The sequence below is a fragment of the Pseudophryne corroboree genome, chromosome 2 (genome assembly GCF_028390025.1).
Source record: "Pseudophryne corroboree isolate aPseCor3 chromosome 2, aPseCor3.hap2, whole genome shotgun sequence".
In the NCBI taxonomy this organism is placed as follows: domain Eukaryota; kingdom Metazoa; phylum Chordata; class Amphibia; order Anura; family Myobatrachidae; genus Pseudophryne; species Pseudophryne corroboree.
Window position 1 is genome coordinate 1,008,939,276 of NC_086445.1, and position 17,426 is coordinate 1,008,956,701.

General features: G+C 49.8%; 1 protein-coding gene across 4 annotated transcripts in view; it reads left to right on the forward strand.

Annotated features, from left to right (window-relative positions):
• Window positions 1–17,426, forward strand: part of SH3BGR (SH3 domain binding glutamate rich protein) — a 154,448-nt gene that overhangs the window by 56,932 nt on the left and 80,090 nt on the right. For all 4 annotated transcript variants that reach the window (XM_063956585.1, XM_063956586.1, XM_063956587.1 and 1 more), the window contains one exon: window positions 2,116–2,301. In XM_063956585.1, coding sequence (XP_063812655.1) covers window positions 2,116–2,301 — 186 coding nt within the window. The remainder of the gene's footprint in view (window positions 1–2,115; window positions 2,302–17,426) is intronic.

Here is a 17,426-nt window from a genome sequence, read left to right on the forward strand (position 1 = left end):
TGTTTAAATATGGGGGAACCTCTATCATTTTTTTTCCCCATATTTTTTCAACCAGGACCGGCTCAAAGAGCCCGAGGCTGGTTTTGCTTAGAGGGGGGACCCCACGCATTTTTTTTTCAAAAAAATAACACTTTCCCATCCCCTTCCCACTGATAAACATGCACGGATCTCATGGATCCGTGCATGCCTATCCAAACACGGGATAAAAAAGCAGGTCTGTTTTTTTTTTTTAGCACTTTTTCACGATTTGTATTTCTGCACGGCAGTGTTTGGCTATTGTCGGCAGTGTTTGTGATTTGCACTTTTTAGTAAATTACCAATTTCTACCAAATTGCAGGCGTATTTGACCGATGGTGTATTGATTCGTGATTTTTTCCTAGGACTTCCAAAATATTACGAATGCCCTCATCACTGCCGAGATTTTTGCTTAGTAAATTCCCGACATGACACTTTGAAGAAAAAACGGCATCTCGGTCAAAATCGGGACCTTAGTAAATATACCCCTTAGTCTTGTCCCCTGCTCTAAAATGGCATACATTGCAGTTTAAGAGGGCAGGGACAGGATGACAAAAATGTTGGGGCCATGCCCCTGCCTACTGGAGTCGGTTGCCCCCCTCCGAGACCCTCCTGGTTGGGGTTTAATCAAAGTAGGCAAGTAAGGAATTTTTCATATATCAATATTGAAGCCTGTTAATCTTACAGTTATTGTGAATGGTAATTAAAGAGTATGAAGTGAGAGAGTATTCTAGAGGAGGGGGGGGGGGGTGCTGCCAGAGACATCATGGAGGTGGGCATGGGAGGGAATGGCAAGAGTAGAGATAAGGCGGCACTCAGTGGAGGAGCAGAGAGGGTGGGTGGAAGTGTGGACAGAGATATGGTAGGCAGGCTCGTACTGGCCCACAGTGGTACAGGGGAAACCACCGGTAGGCCCCACTGCCTGGGGGCCCCTCCTCCTCTAGGGTTCAGGTTCTAGACTGTGCACTTGTATTATATATTATGCATATGTTTCCTTATACTGCACAGGATTATGATGTATTCTCTACAGTACATTGCTGTCATTAATCTGGCACATTATCATGCTAGCATTAATTACTACATAAATTATCAAGGGGTCCAGACCAGGTACTCTATAATGGTTAGCCAAACATCTGTGGTGGCTGGCCACACCTCTAATCATGGGCCCCTACCATTGCATACCCCCGGTGGGCCCTTCATGCTCCAGTCTGACACTGATGGTAGGAGATGTAGGTGATGGAGGAGTGATTAAGGGCTTTATACATATGTAAGGATGAGGAGCTTGGACTGTATTCAGAAGGGGCTGGATAGCCAGTAATTGCGGATACAGCGGGGCGGAGGCAGATGCCGTGTGGTGAGAGAGGAAAATGAGATAAGCAGCATCAAACTATTAGGTGTGGGGGAAAATTACGCGTTTTGCTCCTATCTGTACCCCATAGTGGTTACCGATGTCTCCCATCTGGGAATTATCCGGTGGGGAGAAACAACACATAAGTAAGTATGATGTGAGTTGCTAAATTACAAACTTGTCTTACGTTACCTTTGTTGGATGCTCCAGCTCATTGTAGACTTGCACAGTACTACCCACATTATGTCCTAGTGACATGTAGTGTGATATGCTCACCGGCACTAGCAGGAAAGGGGCATCTAGATGTGAGTACCCCTCTTTCTATCGCTATACCCAAAAGCTGGGTGTAGTCATCACAGATGGGTTGGCTATGAAATACTGGCAATCTTGATATCGACAGTCAGAAGACTGATAGTGGGATCCCAACGGCCAGAATCCTGACTCATCCAGATAAGTATTTTTACCCTACCCCTAATTTCTCTACCCTAACCTCCCCCTCCCGCAGCCTAACCCTAATCTCCGCCTCCCGTCCAGCAGCCTAATACTTGTTTTTTTATACACCCAGGTCCCACCCCCCAAGATATGTAAGTTGGTAAGGAATTTCATAAGTATATAGGTGTACTGTAGGTGTAAAAAAAAGATTCTGTTTTTATCACATCTTTTGACGTGATTCAAAAAAATAAGAATATTGGGTTGAAAAACTCTAGAATGAATAAATTATTATCCAATTTATTTTGTCCTTTTGTAAACAGATAAAGAAGAAACAACAAGAAGTGGTTGGTTTTTTGGAGGCAAACAGAATTGACTATGAAGCCAAAGATATTGCGTGTAATGACGACAACCGGCAGTGGATGAGGGAGAACGTGCCTGGGGAGAAAAAGCCAAAGAACGGAATTCCTCTTCCTCCCCAGATCTTTAACGAGGAGCAGTATTGTGGGGTAGGTGTTATGTCTCAACATATGCAGAATAAAAAGGAGTAGACACCTACAGTCTGCGTTCTGGACAACTGGCGCTGATTTCCGTCTGTTTCCCACCTAAAATAATATTTATCTAACCAACACTCACTACGGTGATGACCTCAGTCAGTAATCCAGTTAGTAGAACTTCCTGGAGCCCTCTGTACTGCTGTATTGAGCATGCGTGAGGACCTGATACGTGTACGGAAAAGGAAACCTACAGATGTGTCCACTTACATCTAACCTCCCTGCACATTAAACAGCCCTTCTAGTCATGCCATACCGTGGCGTGACTTGGTGGCGCCGAGCATCTTTTTGCCCAACTTTTTCCATTAAAATGAGTCATTCACAAAACGATGCGAATAGGATACGCAAGCAGACTCTGCAGATCAAAATATGCGTAATGCCTACATTCTGTGTGCGACCGCAGCTGTATCTGCATACGAAATGCTATGCTACAGTGTTTTCCTAGAAAACACTGTAACTTAGCATTTAGTATACAAATGCAGATATCGTATACAGATATGCTGCATATCATATTAATCAGCAGAGTCAGCTTGTGCGTCTTATTCACATAGCGATGCAATTAAGACGCATTTTCAGCTCACCTGTCAGCTCACTCACGCCAGGTGTCTCCTGCTGCGTGGTTTATTGAGGCAAGATGTACTGTAAGAGAACACATCTGTGGTGTCAGCTTTCAGTTTACGGTACAAAACCCCCCCCCAAAACTGAATTAAAGTTTTAATAATCGGAAAACATATACTTGGGATATAAGAATAACATGTATTGCTTTTTTTCCGCCTGAAGTTACAAGGTGATACAAGACTTATAAGTTTCCACACTCTGAACAAGTCTTAAACATCCTAGTGATATTTGGTGGACCCCCTTCTTTTAAAGTAAAGCATTCATTACCTTCAAAACCAGAAATAAAGACACGGAGACTTGAATTTTGGCAGAAAAATTGCTAGCTATTTATTTGACCCTAACCAGTAGCAAACCTGTAATAGAAAATTTTATTAAGATGCCGATCCAGCCGGCATATGGTGGCAGCAAAAAGAACGGCTCTATTAACCTAAATTAACCTTAAAATACAAAAAATTCGAGACCATCCTAATTTTACTACAACTATCACAAACCGGTAATAGGTGACAACTCAACCCCCACAGTGCCTACCCACCGCTCCTGGGTGCCCTGCCGCTGCCTTCCCGGACGGGTGGTCAAGCGGCCAATAAGTCGATGGAGGTGAGTGCACCTAAACCACACCAAACTGTAAAACACTACAGCTTACCATACAAATACAAACTGCCGTTCTTTTCCGCCAATAAATAGCCAACGATAAAACCAGCCAACAACTTAACGCCAAGGCACCACGTGCCAGAGTTTCTGACCACAGGGGCGGGAGGGTGGGAAGGCAAATCACCACAAGAGAGAGCTAAAATGGCCTCACCTTCCCTATATATATCAAACCCTCCCCTTCAAAAAAGGCTGTACTTTCCTCACAGCTAGGTCCACCCCTCACCAGATGTTTAACTCTTTCCTCTCCTATGCAGTCAATTCTCTCTCCTAAACATCCTAGTGATATTTGGTGGACCCCCTTCTTTTAAAGTAAAGCATTCATTACCTTCAAAACCAGAAATAAAGACACGGAGACTTGAATTTTGGCAGAAAAATTGCTAGCTATTTATTTGACCCTAACCAGTAGCAAACCTGTAATAGAAAATTTTATTAAGATGCCGATCCAGCCGGCATATGGTGGCAGCAAAAAGAACGGCTCTATTAACCTAAATTAACCTTAAAATACAAAAAATTCGAGACCATCCTAATTTTACTACAACTATCACAAACCGGTAATAGGTGACAACTCAACCCCCACAGTGACTACCCACCGCTCCTGGGTGCCCTGCCGCTGCCTTCCCGGACGGGTGGTCAAGCGGCCAATAAGTCGATGGAGGTGAGTGCACCTAAACCACACCAAACTGTAAAACACTACAGCTTACCATACAAATACAAACTGCCGTTCTTTTCCGCCAACAGCAAAAGACTCCTTCCCAGAGTCTTCGCACCGCCACCATAACCTCACCCTAACTCCTGCAACACTAGGAACAGATCCTCCAGGAAAAGCATCATCCCCTCACTGGATAGATGCATACCATCAGGCCGAAAAAGGTGACTGTCTCTGAACCGAATCCTAGGGTGGCGAACCACTTGGCCTCCGTGGGACAACACCCACTTCGCCACCGCCCCATTCACCTTCTGCCTGGCCTCCTCAATTTCGCGACCGTCCGCCACACCTTGCCAACTCAACCTTGGCACCATCAAGGAGAATACCAATACACAATTGGTCCATGCTGCGGCCAAACTTGCCAGATCCTGTATCATGGCCCACCGCATCTCCAAAGAAGTCCTCTTCCCCAGGTCGTTGCCACCTAAATGGACAACCAACACCCTAGGGCTCATGCTTAGTGGCCTGACTCACTAGTCTACTTCTCAACTCCGTCCACATCATCCCTTGCCAACCAAGCCAACGAACTCCTCGAGCCCTAGGAAACATCTGTGCCCCCTCCGAGGCCAAAACTGGGCGGCCCAATACACATAAGAGTGGCCAACCACCCAAATAGGCAAGTCATCTTCCAACCAACCTGAAGAGGAGGAAAAGGGGGTAAAAGTGGTTACTAATCATCTATACCATTGAAAAAAACAAATAGGTAGCAGCCCTGCGCTTACTAGCTGCTGCTAGTTCCTAGAGAATAGAGGTTACACCCAAAAACCTCTGAGACCTGGATAATATATAAAAGAAAAATAAAAGTTCCTGGTCCTTCTTTTATATATTATCCACATCTATACCATTGTTTAATTTACTGCATTAACCTGAAGGATCTTCCAAAAAGAAAAATTTTGTTTCCGTATATTGCAGCAGTCCCGGCCTAGCCAATCTGCACGAGCTTCCAGCCAATTTGAAGCAGAACATGAACACACAAATGGGAAAGATGAAAACAAAATTAAGAAATAAACAAAAAAAAGGGGGGGGGGTAAAACATGTAATAACTCAGCTGGAGGTGAAAGCGTAAAGACCTGCTGAGGGACTCTGATTAGAACAGATTAGCCGAATTGTGGATTAGAATTCAGTCCGTCAAGTCAGGCAAAAAATCGCAAAATAACTCCAGACCCCCGCTGCCGGCTCATGCCCGCAACGGCGAGTAGCTAATCCCTGAGTAGGCTAAAAGGGGGGAAGACAAACACACACACAACACCATAACGTACTGAACTGTACAACATGACTGAACAACTGTAATTAAACAACAAACTACGCGCGAGCCAACATCTCATGCAACGGGGCGAATATATCGTCTGTAACTTGACGACTTCCATCGCCCCACCGCCTGGACCTCGTCCATGGAAAATCCCGCCGCCCCTATGCAGAAGGAATGCGTCCCGAACGCAGCGGGTGGAAGGCCCAAGCTCGCAAGACAGCGACCCAGCATCCAATGAAATTGATACTTCGTCACCGGCAGCCCGTCATCATGCAGCAGCCATGACCCCCGACCGCCGGGCCGTACTGCCGCATACTACCCTGCCACACTTACTGGGCAAATGCTCCCATCCAGTGCCGGAACCAAGGTGACCCAACGACCTCTCCCCACTTGGTCCGTCTTAGAGCGACGCCATCCGCAAAGCAAGGACCTCTCACCCACCACCACGTCCTCGACCAGCATGCGCGAATCTGCTCGCTTAGAAGGCGCCACCAATTCCGAAACCCTAAAGGCTTCGTGGTAAGCCATTGAGAACGCCAAACTGAACAACAGCGACTCAAACCTGGACAATGTGACACCTCCTACCGCCCTGATAACAGCCGGCAACAAGGCCGCATCAATGGGCCGCCTCCTGTCAGGCGTCGTCGTCGCGACTCGCGCCCATCCTTTCATTGTCGTCAGCAGAATCCCACTCTTAGTCACGTCGGTGACGCCCTTTATTTTGCTGAAAACTAAATCCCAGCCAAGTATCGGGATACCACCGCTCTGGACCTACCCGAAACAATCAGCTGCCAAATAAAAGAAAGCATAATCCGATGCCCGCTCTTAACTTGCGAATTTCATCCTTGCACAAACTCCTCCTATTCGCTCCAAGCTTGCCTGTAAGCCTTAAGCGTGGTTGGCGCGACTGACCGCAACGCTAGACCCTCCAGTCCGTCCCGATCACCTGCCAAACATAACCGGGACAATGAAAACCATGCTCGTCGGCCTCGGGTGCCAACGAACAAAATCTTTCCCACTGCCCTCGTGATAACGTGTCAGCAATTCCGTTCTCTTGCCCCGGCACGTGCTGCGCGCGGAACCACACATTCCGACGAAGGCATGTCAACAGCAACTACCCCAGCACCCGCAGAACGACCAGCGACTTCGCCCTCTGGTTATTTATCGCATGCACCACGCCCAGATTGTCACATCTAAACAAGATGCTGCAATGAGCCAGCCGATCGCCCCATACCTCCAGTGCTACCATAATGGGGAAAAGCTCCAGCAGCAAAAGGTCCTTAGTTAAACCTTCGCGATGCCATTCCGCCGGCCACGAGGCCGCGCACCAAGATTCCTCCAGATAGCAACCGAATCCAGAGGCACCCGCTGCATAGGTGAACAGCTGCAACCGAGCGCTGTCCACCATTGGGGCCTGCCATATACACACCCCGTTGAAGTCCTCTAGGAACGAGGCCCATACGGCCAAATCCCTCTTGATCTCTGAGGACAAACGCACAAAATGGTGTGGTCTGACACACCCCGCAGTCGCCCTTTTTAGCTTCCGGCAGAAAACCCTGCCCATCGGGATTACCCGACAAGCAAAGTTCAACATGCCCAGCAAGGACTGCGCCTGCCGCAGTGTGACCTTACGCGACCCCTCAAACCGGCAACTAGCGTCGCGGAGCTTCACCACCTTGTCCCGAGGCAGCCGACACGATCCTGCCACCGTGTCAATCTCAATCCCCAAACAGGACAAACAGGAGGACGGGCCCTCTGTTCTATCCTCGGCTACCGGAACGCCGAAGTGGAAAACAGCGCTCGGATGCTGAAAAGCAAGTTGCCGCACCGTGGTGAATTTGCCGGACCCACGCACAGGTAGTCATCGAGGTAATGTGCTACCCCGTGACCCCCTGACGAAGACTCCACGCACCAATGTAGAAACGTGCGAAAACGCTCGAAAAATGAGCATGAAACGGAACATCCCATCGGCAAACATTTGTCGATGAAATACTCCGCTCCGATCCGGAAACCCATAAAACGGAACGAGTCCGGATGTAATGGCAGTAACCGAAAAACGGACTCAACATCGATCTTAGCCATGAGGGCCCCTGTCCCGTAACCGCGGACCATCTCCAACGCTTCGTCAAACGACTGATACACCACCGAGCAATGAGCCGGCGGTATTGCGTCGTTGACCGACGCCCCCGACGGGTAAGAAAGATGCTGAATGAGTCGGAAAGCGCCTGGAGTCTTCTTGGGAACCACCCCCACTGGAGAGATGACCAAGTCATCCACCGGGAGTGATAGGAACGGTCCCTCCATCCTGCCCAACCTGACCTCTTTATCCACTTTCTCCCTCAGTACTAACGTCAAGGCTCGGGCAGACTGGAGGTTCCGCTGGGCCCGCACGGACACCTCGCTCGCAACAGGCAAGCGAAACCCAAACTGAAAACCGGAAAACAAAAATTGTGCATCCTCCCTATTCGGATACCAGTCAAACCACCGGCCCATAGTTTCCAACTTAATTGGTGTTGGTGCTCTGCGGAGCGCTCCCGCCCGCGGCTGGCCTGGGGTAAGTTGGCTTACCCCGGGCACCCTGCCGACTGCATTTGAAGCAGGAGGAGGCTGGGTGGGATCCGCCACGCTGCAGGCATGAGTGTCGAAAACGACACTGTTTGCCGAAGGAACACGCCGCGTTGTTAAACGCGAAACATTTTCTTTTTGTGGCGGCTCGCCCCCCTGCGCGGACGGCCGATCAACCCGGCTTGGCCAACCCGCCGTCCGCCCCCGGCTTCCGGGGCTCCTCAGCCTGTTGCGAAGCCCGCGTGACCTTGAGCCAGACCTCAACGTCCTTGAACCCAAAATCCATGACCTGCAAACCGTCCTGCTTTTCCCTGAATTCCTGGTCGTACTTACGCCATTCTGAACCCGAAGACGTGCGCTGCATGTCATGCACGAGATGCAGGTACCGAATTATGTTAACGTGCTCGTTCGGCCTGTCCTCCAGGTAACACGCCGCGAAGACCCAAAACCCGGCCAGCCAATTATCGAAGGTACGGAATGCCTCAGCCCCGATGCCCTTCTTTGCGACCGCTGCCTTTTACTCCTTCTTCGCGTCCTTCGTCAAGACGAACACATCCACGAAGTCCCCCCTGCGAAATCTTCCTGCGGCAACTATCTCGCAGCCCTCGCATTACAGCAGTATAGTCGCAGCGCACGACACCGGGCAAATCGCGGCACTTCTTGGCCCTACGAGTTTCCTCGCTAAGCCGCTTGCGTCTCTTACGCCTCTTCTGCTGGCCCGCTGCCCTCTTGGCGAATTTCGTCGCCCGCTTCCTCGCCCTAGTCGTGCTACTGACTTCGGACGCCTGCGACAACAGAGACGATGAAGAGGAGGAAGAGGAAGAACTACGAGGACTAGAGCTCGTGGAGGAACCCGATACCGACTGCACCACCTCACCTGATGCCGCCGACTGCCCCGACATGGAATCCTCCGGCGTGGCCAAACCGACGTCTTCCTCCTCGAACTCTGCCATCTCCTCTTCCCCGAGCTCCCCTGATGCTGTCGACTGTTCGGACTGGGAGTCCTCCAGTGTGGAAACTTCGAAATACTCCCATCACTCACGTCCACCTCAACCTCTCCGCGATCACCTGAAAAAGAAGACAAAGTACGGGACCCAGAAACCACTCCCGGGGCCTGCCTAGCACTCCGGGGCAAAGACATCCCCACCTCGCGTCCGCGCTCCGTCCGTACTGGACAGTATCCCAAAAGCGCCGCCCCCAGGAGACGGAAAGCGCACGCCATTCGCTGAGCCGCTGACCCCGGCTGCGTACCGGACGCCCTCGCTTCTGCGTGCGCGCCCGGGGATGCGGCTGCGGCCAATGGGCCCAATGCCGCCACCACCGTCGACAGAGCCGACGCCAACTTTCTGGAAGTCTCCTGACTTCCCCAAAAGTCGCGGCCGGCACCAGCGGGAGCCCCACGTAGATGCCGGCGCACCTCTCCTGGCACGTCGGCCGGCAGGCGAAGATAAGGGACCCAACGGCCAATGTCCCGCCTGGCCTGCTGGTGATCTGCTGGCCCCCTTGACCACAATTGGCGTGGCCCCCCGCCAATCATCTATCCTATCCTGTGCCTGCTGGCCCTCACTATCGTTGTTGTGCCTGCCACCGGCCCCCCTGCGCGTGCCCTCCCCCCGCAGGCCGGAGCTCTCTCTGTCTGCAGGGAAGGCACCTCTGTGGGGCTCAATGCTGCCGCGCCCTATCCTGGGACGACCCCCCCCCCCCCCCCCCCCCGCCGCCGCTCTCCGCCGGCTGTAAGGGAGGCAGCAGGGGAGACGTAGAAACTGGCTAGTGATGGGTAGTTCATGAAAGATTAGTTCAAAATCAACTTATCTTCAAAGTGAAATAGTTTATTCAGTTCACAGCTTTGGCAAAGATTAGTTGATCAGGAAGGAGGAGTCAGACACAGACAGAATAGAGCCAGCAGGTGCATTAGGCTTCTCACTGTCTCACTCACTTCACTGGATTTTCACTCCCTGAAACTGATGCTGTAAAATGAAATGTAAAAGTACAACACAGCCCAGCAAAACAGATCTAATAAATAAAATAGTATCTGCACTGCCTAGCCCAAGTCTATGTGTGTCTGTGAGTGAGCATGTGTGTCATGCTGCTCACCTTTCTGTGATATAATCACTGTCCTATTAATCCAGATGTCCAAACACTTGCTGCTGCTTCTGGTACTACTTACTTCTGATATATCAAGGCAAAAAGGGGGGCACAGTGGCTGTGTAATAAACCTGCACAATTAATGTGGCAAGAAACAATTTCTGCAATGCAGCACTCACCCACAAGGCAAATCACCACAAGAGAGAGCTAAAATGGCCTCACCTTCCCTATATATATCAAACCCTCCCCTTCAAAAAAGGCTGTACTTTCCTCACAGCTAGGTCCACCCCTCACCAGATGTTTAACTCTTTCCTCTCCTATGCAGTCAATTCTCTCTCCTTAGACACTTATACCCCTTTCACATCGCAGAAATAACCCGGTATCTACACGGCATATTGCCGTGTCGAAACGGGTCAGTGTGCGATGTGAAAGCGCCTTTGCCGAATTAGCGGGTCGCCTGACCCGGTAATTCAACCCGGTTAAAAAGAAGGGTTATTACAGGGTTGAATACTGGGTCAGGCACAGTGTGAATGGGAGCCGTTCCGATGCGACACTGCTCCCATTCACAGCATAGGGAGAGGCGGCGCAGGAGATGAGCTCATTTCCCAGCGCCGCCTCCACCCCCGCCCCTGCTGCTGCTGCGCCCCCCGCTACTATGGTAACCGACCCGGTATATTGCCGGGTCGGAAAGCCAGCAGAGGAGAGCAAATGCCGGATCCCACCCGGTAAGGACACGTTTCTCTTACCGGGTAGGATCCGGCATTTGCGATCTGAAAGCAGCATTATACTGTATTAGTGATAATTGAGTCCATTATACAGAATACCAGGATTCTCACTTCACAGTTGTTTTAGTAGTGCAAAATAGATGGTGAGTGAAATATTTCCAGAGACAAAACTTTAAAACATGGGGGGTAATTCCAAGTTGATCGCAGCAGGACATTTTTTAGCAGTTGGGCAAAACCATGTGCACTGCAGAGGGGCAGATATAACATGTGCAGAGAGAGATAGATTTGGGTGTGGTGAGTTCAATCTGCAATCTAACTTGCAGTGTAGAAATAAAGCAGCCAGTATTTACCCTGCACAGAAACAGAATAACCCACCCAAATCTAACTTTATCTGCAAATGTTATATCTGCCCCCCCCCCCCCCCCCCGCAGTGCACATGGTTTTGCCCAACTGCTAAAAAATTTCCTGCTGCGATCAACTTGGAATTACCCCCATGGTACTTAAATGTAGAGAAGGATTCCATTGATTCGTGGAATGATGAGTGCAGCATTGATTTGTGTATATCCTAAAATATCACCCGGATTAAACTGTAATTAGCACATAGGGCATTATGCTCGTGTTATTTCCTGAAGAACTAGCAATCTTCTGTAATGAAAGCCGCATCTTCTATATTGTACTTGCAGTCAGCACTTGTTACAGCGATACACACGTACATCTCTAGAAGATATTGGGGGTCATTCTGAGATGATCGTAGCTGTGCTAAATTTAGCACAGCTACGATCATTCCCACTGACATGCGGGGGGACGCCCAGCACAGGGCTAGTCCGCCCCGCATGTTAGTGCCGGCCTCCCTCCCGCAGAAGTGCAAAGGCATCACACAGCGGCGATGCCTTTGCACTTCAAGAGTAGCTCCCGACCAGCGCAGCTTTAGCGTGCTGGCCGGGAGCTACTCATCGCTCCTCGGCCTGCAGCGGCTGCGTGTGACGTCACGCAGCCGCTGCGGCCCGCCCCCCGTTCGGTCCGGCCACACCTGCGTTGGCCGGACCGCGCCCACGCCTGCATTGGCCGGACCGCGCCCACGCCTGCGTTGGCCGGACCGCGCCCACGAAACGGCGGCCAAACGCCACAGTTTCGTCCCCTCCCTGCCCAGCGACTGCCGCAGTCTGTCAATCAGGCAAAGGCGATCGTACTGCAGCGACTGTGCACTGCGGCGCCAGAGCATGCGCAGTTCTGAACCTGTTTGCACCGCTGCGATAAACTGCAGCGTGCGATCGGGTCAGAATGACCCCCATTAATCCTATTCTAAATACAACATGAACAGATTTGCGTAGCAGGTGGAGACTAGTAAAGCATTCTGTGTGTGGACTAATTTGCGCAATGACTCCAAACTACATAAATATAAATTACATCCATTTTAGATCCAACTTTGATTTCTTCTTGCTATCGTACCTTTAGGGTCCAGAGTCGTCACTGGGTCTTGTGACACCTGGTGCGCACAATATAGCCCCCTGAGTGTGCCCAAAAGATGGCGTGGCCTAGCTGCCGTTTAACTCAATTCGGGGAGGCGTAGCTTCGCTGGAAGGGGTGTGGCCTCATGGGAAGCCCCTGATTACATCACTCTGGGGGCGTGCCCAGCACTCAGAGATTCTGGACTGTCCCCGGGCACAGCAGACAATGTCACAGTGCATCACTCGGCTCCCTGTCACTGCGAGGAGCTAGTATTTTGGTGAAACCCCCTCCATGGGGTGTGGTTCACACCCATTTCCCCATAATGAGGCGTCTGATAGTGTCTTTCCTTGGGTGCCTGCAACATAAAATAAATGCCTTTCTCATCAATGCCGTAAATCTCTAAATTTACCAGCTTGGGAGATCAGATCCAGCAATCCGTTTTCTGGACAGTTATAAACAAAACTGCATAGTAAATTGAAGTTATGTTGGGTAACTTTGCGGTACATACAGATCTGTTCACCAGGTGTTTCTTTCTGCAGTCACTGTGAGGCAGAGCCGTAACTAGACTTTTTGGTGCCCTATGCCAGAGAGGGAATTGGCGCCTCCCCCCCATTTTTCTAATAGAGACATAAGGCAATGGGTTTGAACCCCGGGTATGTCAGCATCTTGAAATGTAATAAAGGACAGCGTGACTGAATAACACAGAAATCTCAAGTTAAGTTCATGAATGTTGTATAGGTATTAGTGAGAGAAGGGGTCAAGGTAGGAGACAGGAGAGGTCAGGAGATACTGGGCTTCAAAAAGGGGGGAAGTTGCAAGTGAAAGTAATTAAAACAGATAAATGGCAAGTGCCACCAACAGCCAGGGACGTAGTCAAAACTTTGTGGGGCCCATAGCAACATTTTGAGGGGACCCTGTCCCAATCATTAGAAAGAGACCACTGGAGTTGTTAATATCATGCCCCATAATAGTGCACTTTTCTAAACCATAGTAGTGTCTTAGTTAATGTTATGCCTCATAGTAGTGCCCTAGTTCACATTATGTCACGTTCTAGGGCCGCCAGTGCACATCATGCAACTCAGTACACCCAATTCACATTATCACATACAGTGTTCCCAGTTCATATTATACTATATAACAGTGCCCCAGTTCATATTATATAATATTTTAATGCCCTCAGTCCAGTTCATTTTATACCACATTACAATGAGCAGGTCTAGAGGCATAACTAGATAGATTGTAGGTCCCAAAGCAAACCTTTTTATCACCCAATGGTGATAAATGTATACCACATGTAACTTTGACAGGGAATGTGGGCCCCTCTCAGCTCTGGGCCCCATAGCAGCTGCACTCCCTGCACCTATGGTAGTTACACCCTTGTATATAACACATGATACTGTGACAGGGAAGGTGGCCCGTCTCAGCTCAGGGCCCCATAGCAGCTGCACTCCCTGCACCTATGGTAGCTACACCCTTGTATATAACACATGTAACTGTGACAGGGAAGGTGGCCTCTCCCAGCTCTGGGCCCCATAGCAGCTGCACTCCCTGCACCCATGGTAGCTACACCCTTGTATATAACACATGTAACTGTGACAGGAAAGGTGGCCCCTCTCAGCTCTGGACCCCATAGCAGCTGCACTCCCTGCCCCTATGGTAGCTACACCCTGTATATAACACATGTAACTGTGACAGGAAAGGTGGCCCCTCTCAGCTCTGGGCCCCATAGCAGCTGCACTGCCTGCACCTATGGTAGCTACACCACTGTATGTAACACATGTAACTGTGACAGGGAAGGTGGCCCCTCTCAGCTCTGTGCCCCATAGCAGCTGCACTCCCTGCACCTATGGTAGCTACACCCTGCATATAACACATGTAACTGTGACAGGGAAGGTGGCCCCTCTCAGCTCTGGGCCCCATAGCAGCTGCACTCCCTACACCTATGGTAGCTACGCCCTTGTATATAACACATGTAACTGTGACAGGGAAGGTGGCTACTCTCAGCTCTGGGCCTCATAGCAGCTGCACTCCCTGCACCTATGGTATCTACACCCTGTATATAACTAATGATGTGCACCGGAAATTTTTCGGGTTTTGTGTATTGGTTTTGGATTCGGTTCCGCAGCCGTGTTTTGGATTCAGACGCGTTTTGGCAAAACCTCCCTGAAAATTTTTTGGCGGATTCGGGTGTGTTTTGGATTCGGGTGTTTTTTTACAAAAAACCCTCAAAAACAGCTTAAATCATAGAATTTGGGGGTCATTTTGATCCCATAGTATTATTAACCTCAATAACCATAATTTCCACTCATTTCCAGTCTATTCTGAACACCTCACACCTCACAATATTATTTTTAGTCCTAAAATTTGCACCGAGGTCGCTGGATGACTAAGCTAAGCGACCCAAGTGGCCGACACAAACACCTGGCCCATCTAGGAGTGGCACTGCAGTGTCAGACAAAATGGCAGATTTAAAAAATAGTCCCCAAACCGCACATGATGCAAAGAAAAAAAGAGGTGCACCAAGGTCGCTGGATGGCTAAGCTAAGCGACCCAAGTGGCCGACACAAACACCTGGCCCATCTAGGAGTGGCACTGCAGTGTCAGACAGGATGGCAGATTTAAAAAATAGTCCCCAAACAGCACATGATGCAAAGAAAAATGAAAGAAAAAAGAGGTGCAAGATGGAATTGTCCTTGGGCCCTCCCACCCACCCTTATGTTGTATAAACAGGACATGCACACTTTAACAAACCCATCATTTCAGCGACAGGGTCTGCCACACGACTGTGACTGAAATGACTGGTTGGTTTGGGCCCCCACCAAAAAAAGAAGCAATCAATCTCTCCTTGCACAAACTGGCTCTACAGAGGCAAGATGTCCACCTCCTCCTCATCGTCCGATTCCTCACCCCTTTCACTGTGTACATCCTCACAGATTATTAGTTCGTCCCCACTGGAATCCACCATCTCAGGTCCCTGTGTACTTTCTGGAGGCAATTGCTGGTGAATGTCTCCACGGAGGAATTGATTATAATTCATTTTGATGAACATCATCTTCTCCACATTTTCTGGAAGTAACCTCCTACGCCGATTGCTGACAAGGTGAGCGGCTGCACTAAACACTCTTTCGGAGTACACACTGGAGGGGGGGGGGGGCAACTTAGGTAAAATAAAGCCAATTTCTGCAAAGGCCACCAAATTGCCTCTTTTTCTGCCAGTATACGTACGGACTGTCTGACGTGCCTACATGGATGTGGTCACTCATATAATCCTCCACCATTCTTTCAATGGTGACCGAATCATATGCAGTGACAGTAGACGACATGTCAGTAATCGTTGGCAGGTCCTTCAGTCCGGACCAGATGTCAGCACTCGCTCCAGACTGCCCTGCATCACCGCCAGCGGGTGGGCTCGGAATTCTTAGCCTTTTCCTCGCAGACCCAGTTGCGGGAGAATGTGAAGGAGGAGCTGTTGACGGGTCACGTTCCACTTGACTTGACAATTTTCTCACCAGCAGGTCTTTGAACCTCTGCAGACTTGTGTCTGCCGGAAAGAGAGATACAACGTAGGTTTTAAATCTAGGATCGAGCACGGTGGCCAAAATGTAGTGCTCTGATTTCAACAGATTGACCACCCGTGAATCCTGGTTAAGCGAATTAAGGGCTCCATCCACAAGTCCCACATGCCTCGCTCTGTTTTAGCGCCTCCTTCAATGTCTCCAGCTTCTTCTGCAAAAGCCTGATGAGTGGAATGACCTGACAGGCTGGCAGTGTCTGAACTGACTTCACGTGTGGCAAGTTCAAAGGGTTGCAGAACCTTGCACAACGTTGAAATCCTTTTCCACAGTGCTTGAGTCGGGTGCATTCCCCCTCCTTTGCCTATATCGTAGGTAGCTGTATAGGCTTGAATGGCCTTTTGCTGCTCCTCCATCCTCTGAAGCATATAGAGGGTTGAATTCCACCTCGTTACCACCTCTTTCTTCAGATGATGGCGGGGCAGGTTCAGGAGTGTTTGCTGGTGCTCCAGTCTTCGGCAGGCGGTGGCTGAATGCCGAAAGTGGCCCGCAATTCTTCGGGCCACCGACAGCATCTCTTGCACACCCCTGTCGTTTTTTTTAAATAATTCTTCACCACCAAATTCAATGTATGTGCAAAACATGGCACGTGCTGGAATTTGCCCACATGTAATGCACGCACAATATTGGTGGCGTTGTCCGATGTCACAAATCCCCAGGAGAGTCCAATTGGGGTAAGCCATTCTGCGATGATCTTCCTCAGTTTCCGTAAGAGGTTGTCAGCTGTGTGCCTCTTATGGAAAGCGGTGATACAAAGCGTAGCCTGCCTAGGAACGAGTTGGCGTTTGTGAGATGCTGCTACTGGTGCTGCCGCTGCTGTTCTTGCTGCGGAAGGCAATACATCTACCCAGTGGGCTGTCACAGTCATATAGTACTGAGTCTGCCCTGCTCCACTTGTCCACATGTCCGTGGTTAAGTGGACATTGGGTACAAATGCATTTTTTAGGACACTGTTGACTCTTTTTCTGAGGTCTGTGTACATTCTCGGTATCGCCTGCCTAGAGAAGTGGAACCTAGATGGTATTTGGTACCGGGGACACACTAACTCAATAAATTGTCTAATTCCCTGTGAATTAACGGTGGATACCGGACACACGTTTAACACCACCCAGGCTGCCAAGGCCTGAGTTATCTGCTTTGCAGCAGGATGACTGCTGTGATATTTCATCTTCCTCGCAAAGGACTGTTGGACAGTCAATTGCTTACTGGAAGTAGTACAAGTGGTCTTCCGACTTCCCCTCTGGGATGAGGATCGACTCCCAGCAGCAACAACAGCAGCGCCAGCAGCAGTAGGCGTTACACTCAAGGCTGCATCGGAGGAATCCCAGGCAGGAGAGGACTCGTCAGACTTGACAGTGACATGGCCTGCAGGACTATTGGCTTTCCTGTCTAAGGAGGAAATTGACACTGAGGGAGTTGGTGGTGTGGTTTGCAGGAGCTTGGTTACAAGAGGAAGGGAT